At 36.2% G+C, this 19,431-nt stretch overlaps 1 protein-coding gene across 1 annotated transcript in view; it reads left to right on the top strand.

Annotated features, from left to right (window-relative positions):
• The first annotated feature begins 6,279 nt into the window (after positions 1-6,279).
• The window catches only part of LOC136874474 (anoctamin-5-like), a 190,700-nt gene continuing 177,548 nt past the window's right edge, over positions 6,280-19,431 (top strand). The window contains exons 1-3 of the mRNA XM_067148135.2: positions 6,280-6,460; positions 8,414-8,544; positions 8,963-9,145. Coding sequence (XP_067004236.2) covers positions 6,280-6,460; positions 8,414-8,544; positions 8,963-9,145 — 495 coding nt within the window. The remainder of the gene's footprint in view (positions 6,461-8,413; positions 8,545-8,962; positions 9,146-19,431) is intronic.

Genomic DNA, 19,431 nt, shown 5'->3' with positions numbered 1-19,431 from the left:
CTTACAAATGGCACATACATTTTTAATCAGATTGATATTGGGTGAGTTATCTAACTAAGGGAGCTTTTGAACGTTAATATTAGGGCCCGGATGTTGATGCCATAAAAAAGTTTAAAAAATGCCCTTAAAATGTTTAAAAATGACTTTAATAAATTATCTAAAAATTCAAAAACTGCACTATAAAATGGAGAAAATTATCTTATAATAATAAACTCACCAATATTTAAAAAATGACATCTTAAGTTCAAACTGAAAAGTCAATCAAAATAGATTTCTAGCACTTAACAAAAGGTTTATGTTCACTTTAGTCTGAGTTGCACTGCACTACAAATGTCATTTTGATGTCAAATGTAAATGATCTGCGGTTATCAGCCAACAAATTTTAATATCTCAAAAAACTGCGTTCAACATCAACGTATGTGATCGGAGCATACTTGAAGTGAGGAAGGTTGTTTGCTTCTAAATCCTTCTCAATCCCATCCATTCAGTAGTTTTCACCAGAAAGAATGTCTGAGATTTTGCATAATGTTTTATACCCGGTGTTTTTGTCCAGCACTTTTTTCAGTTTCGGTGCAATACCCGCAGCAATTTCACCACGATTGTTGCTAAGACTAGTTTCCACCTGGTTGATTAAGGAAATGGAATCAACCATTTCTTTGCCGGTTTTTCCCAATGATGTAATTGTTGCTGTCAATAAGGCGAAATTTGATTTTATGAATGCCAAACTACCTTCAATGTTTGGTTCAGGTAGCATGTCCTGGGCAATTTTTATTGCTACAGCTATTTCCTTCACTAACTTGAAGTTTTGTAATAATACATACACGTGTTTAACCACGTGCCCCAGCGTGTTATGTTAGGTTGTGGAGGTAATGCAATGTCTGGAGCTTCAGCTCTGAAACGTGCGATTCGCGAGGATGCTTTCAAGAAAACTTTCTTAACGTTCACTATAAGCCTGTCTACACTGGGGTAAAGAGCCCTTACTTCTTCACAAACTCTGTGCAGTCCATGGGCAAGGCATGTAACATGGACCATTTTAGAGTGCCTTCAATGAATTAGCTGCTTGTAACATATACAGTGCAGCATCAGTTAAAAATAAAAGTACATCATCATGTTTGATGCCCTCAGGCCACAGGAGAAACATAGCACTATCAAACAGTTTTGATATGGTAGAATAATTGGTCTTTTCTAACACTTCGGTAGTCAATAAAAATATTTCACCTGGTGTATGGACTTCTAAAAGTTCCGATCACAACGTTGGCTATATAACGCCCCATAGCATCTGAAGTTTCGTCAATTGACACTCATATCTTTCTCCCCGAGTTTCAGGTCATATTTTGTTTAATGTGACTTTGTAACACTGCGGCAAATAATTTTTACATAAAGTTGATTCATCTGGTTTTTATTGATTCGTATGTTTTTCCAAAAAACCACGTAATTTTGGGCTGTTGAGTTTATACAGCGGAATGTTTGTAGATACAAATACATCACACAATTCTTTACTGAACTGTGAGGACTGCCGGAAGTCGAAGCAACTGAAGGCAGTTAGCGCTGAGTTGCAGGTTTATTTGAAACACGCTGAAGAGCACAAATGTGTTTATCGCAACCAATATGTTGCATTACAGTAAATCTTCTTTCAGCAGCTACTTTAGTTCCACACAGTTTGCAAAACAATATGTTTCCATCGGTAGAAAACACATTGTCACCAAATTCAGATAGTAGTTGTTTTAAATGCACTGACACACTCAGTTTTATTTTAGTCATTTTGAAAGCGGTAATGAACTAATATCTCTCGTCGTGAACTATGCAGAACTGAGACAAGAATATCCACCCCTTCCCCTTTCTACCCTGCCACAGCTGACCTTGGTCAACAGAGCAGGTAACATTCCATTCTGCTAATAACTGGTTTGCAACAAAAACAAGAGTAGGCCTATCTGTGTACCTACCCCTATAACCTTCTGCATCCAAGATATGTATTTTACTACTAATAGCAATACTGAAATATTTTATTTCAATATTTTAAATTATCTTGTATCAGCTACTAGCTTGTTCTTAACTCTGAGAGATGTAACTCCCTCATATAAAGCTGTGACATGACTACATCAGAAAAAAATTACCTTAAAAGGCCGATATCTCTAAAATATGACCCAAAAATCTACCAACGTAAAAAAATGCTCTTAAAATGGAAAAGTAGCAAAAAATGCAAAAGGATGCAAAATAAAAATGACATGTTTGAAGACGGGGTGGCCCGGTCAGAGTTTATATGTGCTTCAGCATTGTTTTAGACAGCTCAGTAAAGAGATGACATGTCACCAACATCCGGACCCTACTAATCGTCATCAAACAATTTATTCACCTGTTTAAATGTGTTTCATAGTACAAGATCTTTTTGAAAGACTTTTTTGTAACTCAGGCTGTGTTCTTGTTCAAAGGATTTCCATGTAGATGGACAATCAGGCAGTCAGTATCTGTCATAGGAAATTATTGGACTAAGTGTTTTGCCTTCATTCAGTTATATACTGATTAAACATATATCTATTGGATTAAAGTCAATAAATTACCATCATTTCCTTAACAGGAACTAAAGGTCCTGGCACCTTGTGGGTAAAAGAATATTACTTTATATCTTTCAAGGAAATTTAAACATGCCCTTGTAGCATAATTCCAATAGAGGTGAGCTGTGTGTACCATTTTAGCCACAGACTAGCCTTTCTGCCATTTTTAAATCTCTATCCATACCGGGAACTGAACCTTGGCCTCTGAGGACAGCAGCTAATAGCGCTAATGGTTACAGTGTGGAGGCGGACAATAACCTCTATCCTTGTCCGGAGCTGGTGCAGCTCCTTTTAGACACACCTCCAATGGAGATGAATGGCATGTACCATTTTAATGACATACCAACCCTCCTGCCAATCTTAAATTTCTGGCATTACCAGGAATCAAAGCTGGGCCTCTGAGGACGGTAGCTAATATTTCTAACCCATACACTGTGCAGGTGGACAATCAGGCAGTTAGTATCTGTCATGGGAAATTATTGTTCATACATGTTTTGCATTCATTCAGGATATACTGTAGATTCCTTTGATCTTTTTCTTTCTGTCCTTTACCCAGTTATTTAGGGTTGGCACTACATGTGGATTTGACCTGGTTTTACACCTGGATGTTCTTCCTGATACTAGCCCTGTGTAAAGTGATGTATTCATTATTACATATCGCTGTGGTGGTTGGTAGTGTGTATATGAAGGTGTGTGTATTGAGACAAACACGGACGCCATCCAGAAAAATTAACTAGATGCAACTAAAATTTGTAGCCCAACTGGGAATCAAACGTGGGACCTCTGACCAAAGGAATTCAGCCAAGGATTTCTTTGGTCTGCATATTCATTGTTGCAGTTCTTATTAACCATGATGATCAAAATACTGATTAAAGTTGATAAATTACCAACAGGATGAATAACAAAAGTTAAAATACCCTTAAAACATTACAGACAGCTGAATATACTGAACCTAAACTAACACAAACTATGAAACTGAGATGACAAAGAGGTTATGCATGTTGGAAGATAGAGAACTTCTCAATGGTTAATTTAAAGACAGCTTAATTGACACAATATTGCTGATGACGTTCATGTATATGGAATCAAGCACAATACAATTCTGTGATGCACTCAAACAGTTCCAGCTAGATCTGAATAAGTGGAGAATTAATTTCACCTTATCATGAAAGCCCAGCAATAAAGCTGAGGATATCATCTTACCGACCACATGACACAAACCAAAGCCCAAAATAGGCTATATGCACCATAGATTTTTAATTTGTTAGATTCACTGTTGAAACACAAAATATCATTGTGCTGCAATCAAATTAAACAAGGTTACGGTACATAAATTAATAAAGAAGGTATGAATGTGAAACTTGTTTCTAAGGGAATATGATTCATGCTTCCTTTCCAAAGAAGTCTGAGAGGGAAATAGAGCTAGATGGTGTTATCTACCATATTTACCTGCGCAAGTTTTGCATTTTTTGACCAGATTTTTAATTCTAAAATCAAGCTGCGTAAATTACACTGACTTTTCTCGAAGGGATGAAGTTACACTGAAATTTCAAATAAAATTAATGAAATCACCAAGATAGCTGTGAAAATACCATTTTTGTATGAACACTGAACATTTATTTACAGATTACATAAGCATTAATAAAATAATTTTTATCACAACATTGCGTGCCATTTGTATGTATTTACGGTAGGCTGTCCATTATCCATCACTGCAATATTATACCATAAACAAAGGAAATATCAACAAGCAAGTTCTCAAATTTATATGACATGAGTTTACCAGCAGGTTGTAGCTTTTTAACACTTGCTTCAAGTAGGTGACCAGACAAAAAAATTAGCGTGGTTTGTATGCTGCTACAGAATGGCCTACAAATATGTAGTGATAAAGTAGGTAAAATGGTAGTACATGCATTAGCGTTAATATTATGAACACTGTAACAAAATGCAAGTCACATGCCAGTAATGAACAGAGCGCTGTTCAAACTTACTGGTACACTTTGATATTTCATTGTTGCTCTCGATCAATGAGGAGTCATCACATTTGGAGGATTGTGATTCTCTGTCCTTCTGTAAGTTGTCGTCTTCAAGACCATCCAGCAAGTTGGATATTCCTGTTTTCCTGAAGCTCTTTGTAACCATTAGACATGGAATTATATTCCAGCTTCCTATTGTCCACTGGCACATTAATTCTAAAGAAAGATGCCAAATCTTGCCACCTGGAGTGAATGTGTGCTTGCCCGCTGCCATTCATTCCATATAAAAACGCGGATATGATCCTTAAAAGGTTTGTTAATTGACACATCTAGAGGTTGTAGAACAGATATCAGTCCACCCAGAATTGCTACCATGTCTGTTCTGCCTTTGAGAAGAGAGTCCTTGACTTCTTGCCTGAGATGTTCCCTGAAGCTGTCAACTACTAACATGGATAGTAGGCAAAGTAGAGCACCAGGGCAGCTTTTCCAGAGAGCTTTCACACAGTCTTTCATTAGATCGCTGTCCATCCAGCCCTTTTCTTGCAAGCGTACATGTATCCCCTTTGGAAAATGACATTTTGGCATTGTCTTTCTATTGACGATAACATACGGTGGAAGTTTTCTTCGATCTGCGGTAATTACAAGCATGGTGATACATCATTGTCTTCTGCGCTTAATGTCTTTATTAATACACTTGAAGTTCCTTTCTCTTACAATATTGTACTCATTGGCATTTCAAAAAACACTGGCATTTGATCTGCATTGCCAATTCGTGACAATAAATACCAATTTACATATCAAGATATGTCTATCATCCTTCTTTATCTATACCTCAGTTGGGCAAGTTAACCGGTCCCTACACCTTAGTATTTGTACACTACGCATCATCCATCTTCATAATTGTCACTATCACATTGTTGCATTGTGTCACTGTCATCCTACCTTCAGTTTGAATTTCCTCTTCAACGCTGTCATCGTTTACACAAATAATATATTCACCCATAGCCTCCTCCATTATGCAATCTTACTCCCAGTATTCTCTCTACTGTTTCAACATGTCTGTGCTAGGTATCCTTCCAAGTCTTTCCGAGAAACAGAATTTATTGTCAGTTACTCTTCTAATCACTTCTCTCTCCCTGCTGTGAATCACTTTGTTTGACTTTTTTGCATGACCACCTTGCTCCACTGTCACACAGCAACTAAAATGCATGATACTGAGGCAATGTTTTGATGTTTTTGTAATGTGCTCATTTGGATAGGTTGTACTTGCAGTGTGGGTTCCTCTCACTCTTCACCTTTGCACTACAAGCTCGCTAGATAACTGGTCCCACCAGTACATCCCTCCACATAGGGCTGGCATCAGGAAGGGCATCCGGCCATAAAACTGGTCTACATTAATCCACATGGAGTGTTGACCGCAATGAATCAAGGGAAGAAGATGTCTTCTCTAAAATGATTCAATTCTGAATGTGCTTTTATTTTAATATCTTGAATTATAGTTTAGACAATTTTGTACCTCTTATTTTCCAATTATTGCATTCTACTGTGTGCAGTTTCAAGATAAGATTTTAAGGACACAATTTCTTGAGTTATTTCATGAATACACTCCTGCTTAATGTTTTCTGATAATTTTGTACTTAGAAATCCTTCTACTTTCTTTCATGTATGTACAGAAAATCACAATCTAATAATTCTATCTAATAAAAGTATATTCCACTGTATGCATTTTTATTATTAGCATGTGAGATATTATGCGTGATCTTACAGTCACATCTCGAGGAAATAATGCTAGCCCACAGCGTCCACCATCCCAGGAGTCTCGCCCTTTGTCAGTTATGAGCATGGCTCAACATCAGGAGATACCGTACCGCTTCTCCCGGGCCACTATTCATCCAATGATTGGTGCTGGACTCAGTGCACGTGACGCCTTTGGTAAGTAAATTCTTTGCTAAAAAGTAAATCATCCTCTCTTTGTCTTGGGTTATTCTGAGAACTTGTGAGAATATCCCCCATGCCTCCATGATCTTTGTATATTGAGCAATTCAAAATGTTACAAATTACCATAATTGTCTTCTTAATTTGGTACTGCAAGAATTTAGTTATTTATCTCTAAAATAGCTGCTCCTATATTTGATTTTAAGAAGATATGTATATAAGGATGTACAGTAGACTCAAATGTCACACAACAGCAAGAGTGGTAACCGCTGCGCATTTCACAAACTTGTCAGCATGGGTGGTGTTGCAAAGGACAGTTATAAAGCGAGTTGTGGGAATGAATTTGAAAGAAATTGAAGTAGTGGAGAGTATTCAAGTGTACAAGTATACAAATATGAACCATCAAAGGTAGGGTGGAAGGAAGAAAGGAAGAAAATAACAACAGGCTAGTGCAGGCAGGGAGCAACAGAAAGAAGAGTAAAGGGTAAACATGAAAACACAAAATGTTATAGACAAACTTCACATCTTCACACACTGCTGTCTTGATAGATGAGTTCCTCTTTCACTAGAAGTGCAACGTTAAGGCCTGCAGGTGGGTCAGGACTTTCAGGGGCCCCTGTAAACTCACCTTAAAAAAAAAAAAAAAAAATCTAACCTTCGGTATGGAAATGGTCAGAAGGTAAGATCATGATGGTTTTGTAGAATCAGTCGAAATAATTTGTCTTTACAATTTGTACGTACATATAGAAATTGCCATGTGGTTACATCTAGCAGCAGTTGCTATAATTGCCATTATAGTATTTTTGGGATATTAGGTCGTGATATAATTATTATGCCTTTGCTTGCAGGATTTAGTGTTTACAATGTACTATGTCTTCTGGAGTGGGCTACAATAAATTTGTTACTTTCATTGACCTGTCTCAGTCTTATCCTTGGCTTTGACAATATGAAAGTAACTGAGGTATGAGCGATGCTAGTAATGCCATTCCTTATGCAGCCAGTCCCTGCTATGAATGGTGTGAAAACGTTGCTCATAGGGTCAGTTGGTGCATGCATTTCAGTGGGCTTGGCAGACTGATATGTAATAGTAACTTCTGGCGCAGTGAGGAAAGCAGTGGAAAACTATCTCACTCCTCATTTCCCTAGTATGCTTCTTCAGTGATGCCTAGGCTATCTACGACAGCTTTCGATAGAGCTGTTGAGGATCAAACCAGCCTTCAGGCTGAATACCTAACATCCATATAATTATGTTGTACACTGATGTGTACTTTCTCCTTGAGTGTGGAGGCCCTGAAATGAACTACATTTCTAACAGGGTCTTTCTATCTTGAGTCTAGTTACTATGGAGTGACGGTTGCCATTGATGATTTTCATTCTTGGTAGTTATTGCTCTGAAGATAGTCTTGGTTGCAAGACTGAAATGTGTCAGCCTACAGTAAGAATAACATGACCTAATATCCCCAAAATACTATAATGTCGTTTAATGGTTGTGCAAGTACAGTATACATTTTAATATTATAACTGTGTTGAATGTAACACAGCACAGCTCTAAACAGTGCTTGCCCTTGCCATCTCTTATAACACCACGGCATACTCCTCACAAAAAAGCGAGGTTCATCAAATTATTTAAGAATGACAGCAATAACACCAAAATATCATGTTTTAATTAGAAAATGGTTCTTTCTTGATGTGTAGTTCATTTGTGAATACAGAGTTGACTCCTAACAGTCACAGCGCTTTCAGGATTGGCATATCTGTATAATTTGCTCTAAGGAGATTGAATAATCTAGTTATAATGTTTTACTTTGTGGAGCTTTAACATTAGGCACTCTAAAATCCCAATATCCTCTTTCACTTTTAAATAACTTAAATACGACCTTCCTTTCATAGTTCCTCAAACAAATAATGATAGTTGTCCTTCATTTAGAACTTACATTTTATTTCCCACAGGTCCTCGAACAAATCATGATAGATCGACCAATTTAAATAATGGCTCACCAGAGGAAAGCAGTAAAGATGAATTTGAAGATTCATCTGGAGGACTCATTGGACTGACTCAGCAACCTGAAAATAAAGATACAGTAAGATCTGTCTTCTTTAAAAAACAAAAACAAAAAGAAAGTAAGATGCAACAACGATTTTGTATTCCACAGTGTGCTATTTTGTAACCTAAGTTCACACAAGGGAATAGGTAAAACTTTGTTTTGATCCCCATTTCTAACTTCATAGCTCAGCTGCACCCATGTAGCAAATTACCTATTAGGATCAGCAGACTGTCGATTTGGACTTACTGCCCCACTGCTCAACAACGTTACAGATCCTCCTTTCTATCTTCATCTTTTCCAATGACATTTTTTGAATTCATACCAGAAAGATATAAAAAAGAAAGAATGTTGACTACTATTTTGAACAACTCTTATAAAATGCGAAGGTAGAGTAAATTAATCATTGAGCATAAGTCAGTTTAGTTTATATGACATATATTTTCTTGCTTCTCAGCTTCCCAATGCAGAATCATTGATGTTTCGTGATGGACGCCGAAGAATTGACATGATTTTAGTGTACGAGGAAGAAGATTTTGGTGTAATGACAGAAGCAGAAATGATACGAAGGGAGCGTAGAAAAGTGTTCCAGGAAAATCTGGAGAATGAAGGTTTAGAATTAGAACTAGAGGACAAAGAGGTAAGCAATAGATTAAAATATTAATCATAGGCACCTTTGGCTCCTGTAAATTAACTAAAATAAATAACACCTCCTATTTCTTGAATAAAATCAAAATGTTCTCTTCTATTTCAAATTTATGAAATTAACTTCCTATTACAGTACTTTTGAAAATGCCTTTTTAAAACTTTTTTAATTTTTATATTTGGGACCCCCTGGAAAAGATGACACCTCTTTTGGGAGGTATATTGAAACCCCTGTCCGAAATAATACTCTTTCCTGGTCCTTCAGGCTCAGTCCTATAGTTTAATAGTTAGTATCTTTTAATTTATATTACCTGTTGAGTCCACCATTGATGGGTTAGTTTTTATATATTTGCAGCAGTAATGATGTACTCTCTGGATATCCCTGAACTTATACAGAGTTTTAAGAAAACCTGTCAAACTACTTTACCCATGATGTTCACACAAACATTCAAACTGGCAGACAGATGAAAACTGAATTGAAGTATGAGTCAAAAATTTGAAGTGTACAGAAAAAATTATAGTTTTACTTGTACAAATGGTGAGTTTATGTATCAAATTTCACCTCTCCAACTGAATCAACTCATTAGATATGGATACCTTTATGAAAACAGCTTACGCCCCCCCACCTTTTCACCTCCTATTCAGCCTGAATTTTAAAACAATCAAACTTGTATTTTTTTAAATGGTGAGTTCACATGCTTAATTTCTCCTCTTCAACTTAAACAACTTTTGAGATATAGATACCTTTAAGAAAACAACTTACGCCACTTTTCAGGGGGTAAAACCACTTGAACGCATATTAGTTTATTTCCAATAAGACGTTCCTAGATTGAATTTTTCATCTTCATATTTTGAGACTTATGAGATACTAATACCTTTAAGAAAACCACTTACCCCCACCAGTTTTTCACTCTGATAAGGGTAGAATTACAACAAATGCTTAAATCTGTTTTGATTATTTTTATTGATTAATTTATTTGCTGAATTTCACTCCTCCAATTTAAACAACTCATATGATATTTGGGTATTCTTTTAAAAGAGGATTAGCTCCATTTTCATCCCTGTAGGATTTGCATATCCAAAAATTCTTATCTATTGCCTGCAGTGTCCTAATTTTGCATTTATTTGTACAGCGGTTTTGGATGAGGATTGATGAGATGCTCCAGACCGTATGGTTTTTGTGGCTCTTCGTCAGCATGCTTGCTTCTCCCATCTTAGCGTGGCATTCTAATCTCAGTCTTTTCAGCTGATTTCTTAGAATTTTCTTAAAAGAATATTTTGCTGCTTACTTCACCTTTCATGTTTATATATTAACACTTTAATAAGTAACATACATGCTGAAATATCCATATGACAGATTGAGTCATACATTATGCATTGAAAAACTGATTTGGCAGTTGGTTAAGGTGTGGATTGCCATTGGATTCCAGTCTCTTTTCCCTGTTGAATAAGTTTTTGCATTAAACATCAAATGGAATAGCCCTTGTCGTCATACATCATGCACCTGCAAAACCCGCTATGTGGCATTTTAAAATAAAATTAGTTATGTGGCTTAAAACGCACATAAACTGTTACGAATTGCATGTTAAAACCCACTGTGTGAATACAAAGTGGATCGTATAATACTGCGGGAAATTTGTGACCCGCTAAATGTCGCCTCTTAAAACTGCACCTTCATAATCAGCCATGTGATCTTGCAAACACATAACTGTTTTTTTGTGGCACCTTTCAGAATATAAGTCTTTATTATTAAAGCGTCTTTATTGTGGTGAAGTTAGGGCTCCCGGCCCTTTCTTACACTTAACCACTTCATGTATATACAATGTAATTTTTACATAAAATTTAAACATATGAAATTTTTACAACCTAAAGTATAACTAAAGCAACTAAAGTATCACTAACTAAACTAAGGTGAGTAAACTAAATTATATACAGGAACACATTGCAATAAACAACCATATTCACTCTCATTCATGCATCCCATTCACACTCAAGAAAGACTGGAAGTGCTTAAAAGATGACGCTGGCAAAGGATTTTAAATTTTGTCTTAGATTTAGCTTCTCTGATGTCATTGGGGAGTTCATTCCACCAGCTCGTGGCGGTGATCGTGAACGATCTGTTGTAGGTTGCGGTTCGATGCACAGGAATTTCTAGCGTACAGCCTGACCGGGTATTGAACAGGTGTAGGGAACTAAGGTAGCGAAATCTGGTGGATAGATAAGGGGGAGTGTTTTCAGAAAGCACTTGATACACCAAAGTAGTTGCATGGAGTCTACGTTTGACATTCAGTCGTAACCAAGATAATTGTGTATAGAATGGGGCATGTCATGTCGCGCCTCACAAAGTAATAATAAAGGTCAAACATTGCAGGCCAATAATGTGTCTTTCTGTAATGAAAAACTTATTACTGTACAATATAAGCATAATATCATAATCAGTAAGTTCGCTAAGGAGAGTGGAGAAATGAAGTTGGTGAAACTAGTTTTAGTTGCTTTGCTAGAAAGAGAAGGAAGTAGTAGTGAAATGAATGTACATCAAGAAATTTCATCGGAATAGGCGAGTCGAATTTTCCAAACCATATTACCGTATTTTTCCTAATCCAAGACGACGTTTTTTTTACAGAATTTCATGTGAAAAATCATGGGTCATCTTGCATTCATGATCTAGCGGTAATGAACACCACTGGTAGCTACCATGGTAACCAAGCTGCTTCCCTTCATCCCTCGCGTGCACATAAAATTCGACCTTCAACGTCTGCATCTTTATTATACATCACTAGCCGCGGCAGTCGATTGTACAGTGCCTTTGTGTAACGTCACTGGTTCTCAGAAAATAGTGAAGACAGAATGACATTCTACTAGCCTCTACAAAAATGTTGCTCAAATCTGCAGAATGGCTTCAAAACATTCGGCCTACTCTCTTGAGCTAATTGCAAGGTCGACCATAGTGTACCATACTTCCGAACCCTAGCCACGCAGGAAATATAATTTGAATTGAAATAGCAAGGATAAGACCCTTAGCATTCTTAGAAAGGCCCCAGCTACTCAATGACAGAGTTATAACCCGTCTACTGTACCTGACACTTAAAAGTAACCGTTTTATGGGGAGCATACTGTACCTGATGCTTAAAAGTAACCATTTTATGGACAGCAGAAATATTTTTGCAATGGATTGTATTGTAAAGACACGTGGAACACGTATTTTCAAATTCTCAAAAGATTCTCATCAATATTATGATGCCAGTTTTAAGTTAATGGTTATTAAACACACGGAAATGAAGAATAATTGAGTCATCCAGTTGCAAAACCCATTATGTCCATTTTTTTCTCAAAATGAGTTACCACCGCCATTGTATACAGCTCATCAAAATACACCATCCAGTAATGTAATACATGAGCAAAGGCCATTTAATCCATACGTTTTAAGGTGACAAATAATGGAACTGCTGCAAAAGTCGTTATGTCCAGCGTGTGTTATGCAGCAAAGCTTGTTATGTTCAGAACCCTGTAAGAGGATCATACTTACACGAACAAAATCAGGCAACTGTGTGATAAGAAGTGAAGTAAACTATATCAGCAATTGTGGTGGAAGCAAAACGCATATTGAATCATGGGAAACCCTTTTCTGCTATTGTGCCAGTAACAGTGGAGGAAGGGGTTCCTCTTAAGAAAGAAAAGCTCAATGACCTGCACACATTGCTGACCAAACAGTATGGGAAAGAGTGGATAAGGAACGATGACCTCACGTTCTACAAGGCACTGTTCGACCAGCGGCAAAATTTAAACAGTGAAATGCCAGACTATGACAATGATGTGCGAGATTTTGTTGAGGACAATAACGGATTGTTAATATAACTGTACAAAATGTTAAAGAACTTATAAAACATTTTGAATGGGTGATGATTTCTTGATGTAATCATTAAATCAAAAAGTGGGGATTAGATATCAAAACATTATACCCTAACCTAAATTATTTCCATTCATGCTATTTTCATAGTGTAATACTTTCAAACGTAGCTACTGAAACACTTTCACCATAAATCTGCACCCTCTATTCCATATACTGCTGCACATATCTTTTATCTCCACAAAACTACTGCAAAACTCGTTATGTCCAAATGATTTTTGCAAAAAAAAAACATGGGTTCTATAAGTTAAATTTTGTGGATATTTTGCAGTATGACGAAGATAAAAGCTTACTGTTTAATTAAAAAATTTCAACCTCCTATCTTTGTTGTATAACAAATGACAGTTTTTTGTGCTTCCTGAAAAATTTGTTTGTCTGCACATAACGGGTTTTGCAACTGGACAACTCAATTGTGTAGCCACAAGAAAATACGGCATAACTAAAGCCAATGTTCGGCATTAGAGTGAAGCCAATGATAGCTTAAAAAATGTGTACTGTACAAAAAATGCATACAGAGGCCTGCAATAAGCATGCTTTAAAGAAGTCAAACATGAAATTGTGAGATTTGTGTGCGAAAAGTACAAGGTTGGAATGGCCATAATAGGAGATGTGATACAAATGTGGGCTCACAAATAGGAATTGCTTGAACTTTCAAAGATACCTATATTGAAAATGATTAGGGAAGTATTTAGGATTTACATGATACTTGTGTGTGTTTATTTTATTTCTCAAATTAAATTTGAAATTTCTTATAAATAAAATTATGATTTCACAAAGTACTTTTCAAGCCTGATTTTTTGAAGGAAAACATGGGGCTTGTATTGCATTCAGCATCATCTTGGATTTGGGGAAATATGGCAATAGTGTAGAAAAATGCAATTATTGCTGTAACATTTATGAAGGGGCTTCACGAAATATAAACCAGTTTGTCATTCTTTTTCCTTAGATTGTGACTGCATAATATTGCCCATATATTCAGTTACTCATACAATATTCCTGGAAGAAACATACATCAATGAATTAAATTTACCAGTTGAGAAGGCTACCATTATCAGTGAAGATGCACCAGGAGATGGCTCAAATAACATTGTTCGGCAAGAAGCACATCATTTAGAAAGTTATTATTCTTCAGGAAATAATGCAGGTGTTTTAGAAATCAGGAGTGCAGATTTAAATGATTCTGAACATCTAAATAACAATGAAAATGTATCAATGGTGGAAGAAGGAGAAATAGAGAAAATTCAGAATTTGGAGGATGTAGAGGTTGATAACAGTGACTCAGCAGCTACAGTTGTTATCACTGCAAGTAAGATTAATGAATGAGAAATAAAGACAACTAGAAGAGATAATAGGGATCTAAGGTTACATGGAAAATGATATCAAGGAGTGAAGAAAGTGGATAATAAGTATGTTGAGATAGAAAGATCTGAGTAAAAATTGCTTCCTAAATCATACCATCACAAAGAAGGCAAAACAAATGCAGGGAGATTAATGAAACTGCAAGAACAAAAATTTCATGAGAAGTTGTGGTCAGTAAATACCTGGGTCGAGGAAAAAATAATTTATAAATAGGCTTGTGACATTTAGATATACACTTAAAAGAAGGGCAAGCATGAAGTGATTAAGTGGCAGGCTTATGACTCTTACCTGCACAGGGGAGATGGCATAAAAGTTAGAGTATGTAGAAATTTCCTTTAATCTACCACTGGTTTGAAAGTGATGCATTTGCTAGATGGATTAAAACATTCAATACTATTGATGAAGGAAGAGTAGCTATAGTTGATGTAAATAATGAGAAGACAAATAACACATGACAAGAGGAGCCAGGATGCATTAAAAAAGAAGAAACTGAAGTCTGGTTTGGTACCTAAATGGCTAGATTTAGTTCTGAAGGTCTCCAGCCTTTACTGTAGACTATTGAGTACCAGAGTCTATATTGATTCAAGTTTTAATCATATACATGAAGTATATAAGGAATGGTGCAGAGAGATTGGAAATGATTACATGGAAAGGAACAAGTTCTGTGAGATATTGAAAAAGAAGAAAAATATCATTTTTAAGCTGAGAAAAGATGAAAGTGAAAAGTATGTTATACAAAGATGGTAATCTGTCCAAGATTGAATATAATGATCACATAAGCAAGAGGGAAGAAGCATACAGAGCAACAGAACATGCAATTTATTCTGCTTCTGTGAACACATTAGTGGATACGCAGAGCACCTAGGTTTGTCTAAAATTACTTGTATCCAAGACAGTCAGTGAATGCAGAGTGGGTCTCAGCCCACAAGTAGCCACAGCTGGTCCTTGGTCAAACAACTCTGCAGTCCGAGCAGCCAACTGAGCAGAGGAGGGGTGGCCACAGCTCTACCGTGGTTCTACGCCTACTCATTAGGCAGATGGCACAGGGCTGGACCTCACAGCTGGCCCAAACTGTCGGCTGTCCTGAGATTGGTTTTCCATGGTTTTCCATTCTCCTGGACCAAGGTGAATGCCGGGACAGTTCTTAGTATAGGCCACAACCGCCAACCGCCAACCGCCAACCGCCAACCGCCAACCCCCTCACCTTCTCCGAGCATCTCCTTCAGCGTAACAAATCTCCCGGCCTAAGAGACGGCGTCACCATCTAACAGGCCCGCCTCCCCATTTAGCGGAGGAATGAAAACATTTTAGTTAGGGTTACCACCTGTTATGTTATGTACGAGACATCCCGTATTTGAGGTGATAAGTTTTATGAACTGTTGTCCCGTAAAAACGAGCGTTTGTGTTTTTTTGTCACTAAATATTTTAAAATCCATATTTGATCTAGGTGCCATTGAAGTTCAAAGTAGCTCCATTATTCTTTTCTCTTTGGAGCCTCAGAAGAAGGAAATCTATTTCTAATAATGTTTTTTCTGCATGTTTTGTCATACCTAATGCATTGTACTGTTAAGAGGGTGTAAGCTAGTTTCTTTTACAAATTTCAGTAATTATCTTATTCTATTAATGAAACTAATCATAACCTAATTGAAAGTGGTACCTTGCATTCCAGAAATAGTAGGCTCAAACCCCACTGACAGCAGCCCTGAAGATGGCTTCCCATTTTCACACCAGGCAAATACTGGGGTTGTACCTTAATTAAGGCCACGGTCACTTCCTACCCACTCCTAGCCCTTTCTTATCCCATCATTGCCATAAGACTTATCTGTGTCGGTATGATGGAAAGCAAGTTGTAAAAAGATAAAAATGTAGCTAATGTTTGATTTTCAAGTATTTATGAATGCCTTATATTCGTGAAAATTCCCGTATTTTTTAGGTAGATGTCCTTTATTTTTTATATCAAAAAGTGGCAACCCTAATTTTAGTAGTAGTTGTATCCAAACAATATTACAGACCAAAAATTGCATGTGCATAATTTCACAATTTATGTTTCAAACAACAAGGCTGTGGTATGAAGGTGGAGTTTCCTCCAATGAATTTATGTCATGTATTATTGATTTTCTGAAAAAAAAATTCTTGATTATAAGATGTTTATACTTATTTCAGATGGGTGTCCTATTTGAAATAAAAATAGGGTATTGGCTAGTGGCTTATCAGACTTTCCAACAAAACATAATGTTGACATCGAACAAATAATTTTGGAAAAGGGACATACAATGATGGAAGTGGACAGTGTCCATTCAACTTTGGAATGGCTGTTTTTCCCACCCATATATACACCAGCACACTATCTCTGCAAAATGGAGGACACCAAGAATAATGAATTTACATCATGTATTATTGATTTTCTGAAGAAGAAGAAAAATCTTGATTATAAGATGTTTATACTTATTTCGGATGTTTATACTTTTTTCGGATGGCTGTCCTATTAAAAATAAAAATAGGGGTAATCATCTTGATTTAACAATTTTTAAGAATTTTGAAATTCTGTCGAAAAACTTATCTTCAATCAGTCCTGGCGGAAGAGATGGAGATCTAACCGTCGTCAATATTAAGGGACTGCTTTATAAAGAAGCTCAAGTTTTCTACAAGATTAACTATGATGATGACTGGCAACCTCTTCTGTGACATCAGAAGGGAATTAATACAGATGAACCTGCTAATCTACTGTATATAGTGAACCCCAAAAAGTCGACAGATCGAAGTTTGACAGCCTACAGACCTGAAAAGTGTTCATGCACAAGGAATATAATTATTTCTATGACAACCTGAGTCACTAATAACAGGATTTTAATAGTGAAGCGACAGATTAATTGCATGAATTTTCTGTTGTTGTTTTTGTTATTGTTTTATATAATACAACAATATGGTTTTCATGTCTACAAAACTGAATATCACTATTTGAATGGAAACTTAGCATATAAATAACATGGCCAACAGATTAAATTTTCAGAGTATTACAAACATGCGATGCTCTCCAGGAAACCATACCTTAAGTTGGAAAATTGCATTTTTGGTTTATTTAAAATTTTAATTATAGATAAATTGCAAACATTTTTGTGAAAATCAGAAGTCTCTAGCTTAAAAACTGATCACTTTATGTAACACTGAAGCTGTAAGACATAATTGATTGAATTTTGAGAAATTTGATTGGAAAATGGGATATATTACTTCGATAATATATTAAGGATTCAAAATTCTGACTGCTACAATGGATAGAGATATATCAGCTTTGTGAATTAATATACTTTTCAAAAATATTTAGGAGTTTTATTCTCTGGAAATTAAATATGTGAATATGTTCAAAATTTGAAAATAGTGAAAAAGGAAGTTTTAGTATTGCAGCACCCATATACACAGAAGTTCTGTATTAAGATATTTAAATAAGATAAAAATACAATAGTTATAATAATAGTAATGCTAATAATAATAAAAAGATTGTTCTGAAACTACACACAGTCGATATCCAATTAATGATGAATGATTTATTTACTAATCTATGTTGTATCCTGTCACAACAAACCTGAATTGTTGTTCATTTTTCTGGAATGTTCTTTTGTGAACACAATCTGTCTCACTACTTGGCCCAGGTTCAGTGGCCTTAATGTCGCCTGGCCGTTGGCACAACGAATCCCCTGTTTCTGCTGTACAGTACTCTTGAACATTGTTGAACAGACATTTCGTCCTTTCTGCAGTCATACCTTTTACTTCCAACTTCTTAGGTATGTTCTGAGAAAGATTATCTTACTTGCAAATCTTCAAAATTACAGTTGGACAGTCCAATTTTGTTGACACGTAATGACTCTGGGTACCGGTATATTCTTTTTCGCAGTGCAATGACTGTAAGATATGACCCAAGGAACTCTTTTACAACCTTACTGGGCCATGCGGTTAGGGGCGCACAGGTGTGAGCTTGCATCCAGGAGATAGTGGGTTTGAACCTCACTCTCAGCAGCCCTGAAGATGGTTTTCCATGGTTTCCCATTTTCATGCCAAGCAAATGCTGGGGCTGTACCTTAATGAAGGCCATGATCTCTTCCTTCCCACCACTAGGTATTTCCTATCCTTTCATCGTCATAGGACCTACCGTATTTGTGTCTGTGCTACGTAAAGCCAATTGTAAAATGTCTTTTTTAACTATGTTGCCAGTCATACATATTTATTAATAGCCTGCCAGTTTCTTTACCGATGATGACATCTTCATTAAATTGGGACTCAGTGGTGCTATCTTAAATGACCGAGACAATATCTGTCATGCGATACTTCCTTTTCATGAGACCAAAAGTCAAAAGAAATGTATGATCCATTGACAGAACAGAAATGGTTATTTCTTCATGTAAACCTGACATCTCCACATGGTAGTGGTATTTTTATTTTGTGCAACACACTTGTCAGTATGAAGAAACATATCACAGCACCTCTGACCTTAGTTAAAATTGCCAGTTGTAAAATATGCAGCCAAATAAATGTCTATAATTGTAACTATGCATTATCTTAGTGCACAAGCTGGTTATTTAATATTTTGGTACAAGAAGACAATGCAGGAACTTCATTTAAGAAACCATACCTTAAGTCTCCAATGTTAAATTTCCATTTCAACTTAGGGGTATGGTTTTGCTAGACTGCACAGCTTGTTTCCAAGATTATTTTGAAGAATTTTCCATATAGTCACATCTCTGTCACTTCCTTCATCACATAGTTCATGGATCAAGCTAATAGATAGTGCTCAAATCTAAAAATCAATATTTCTTGCCCTTCCTACCTTTTTCCATCGTAGCATAAGATTTTGTCATGCGACTTAAGGTATGGTGAGAGTGTATATTGTTAATCTAACATTTCAAAATTAAGTCAATTGTATTCAATTTAATCTAATAAATGTTCTTTTCTCTCATTTATCTTGGCATTGTTTTAATAATTCACTTGTTGATGAGGTCTATACTACTTATTAAAATCAGCTA

This window comes from Anabrus simplex, chromosome 1, assembly GCF_040414725.1.
Source record: "Anabrus simplex isolate iqAnaSimp1 chromosome 1, ASM4041472v1, whole genome shotgun sequence".
NCBI lineage: Eukaryota > Metazoa > Arthropoda > Insecta > Orthoptera > Tettigoniidae > Anabrus > Anabrus simplex.
This window is presented reverse-complemented; position numbering and strand designations above follow the sequence as displayed.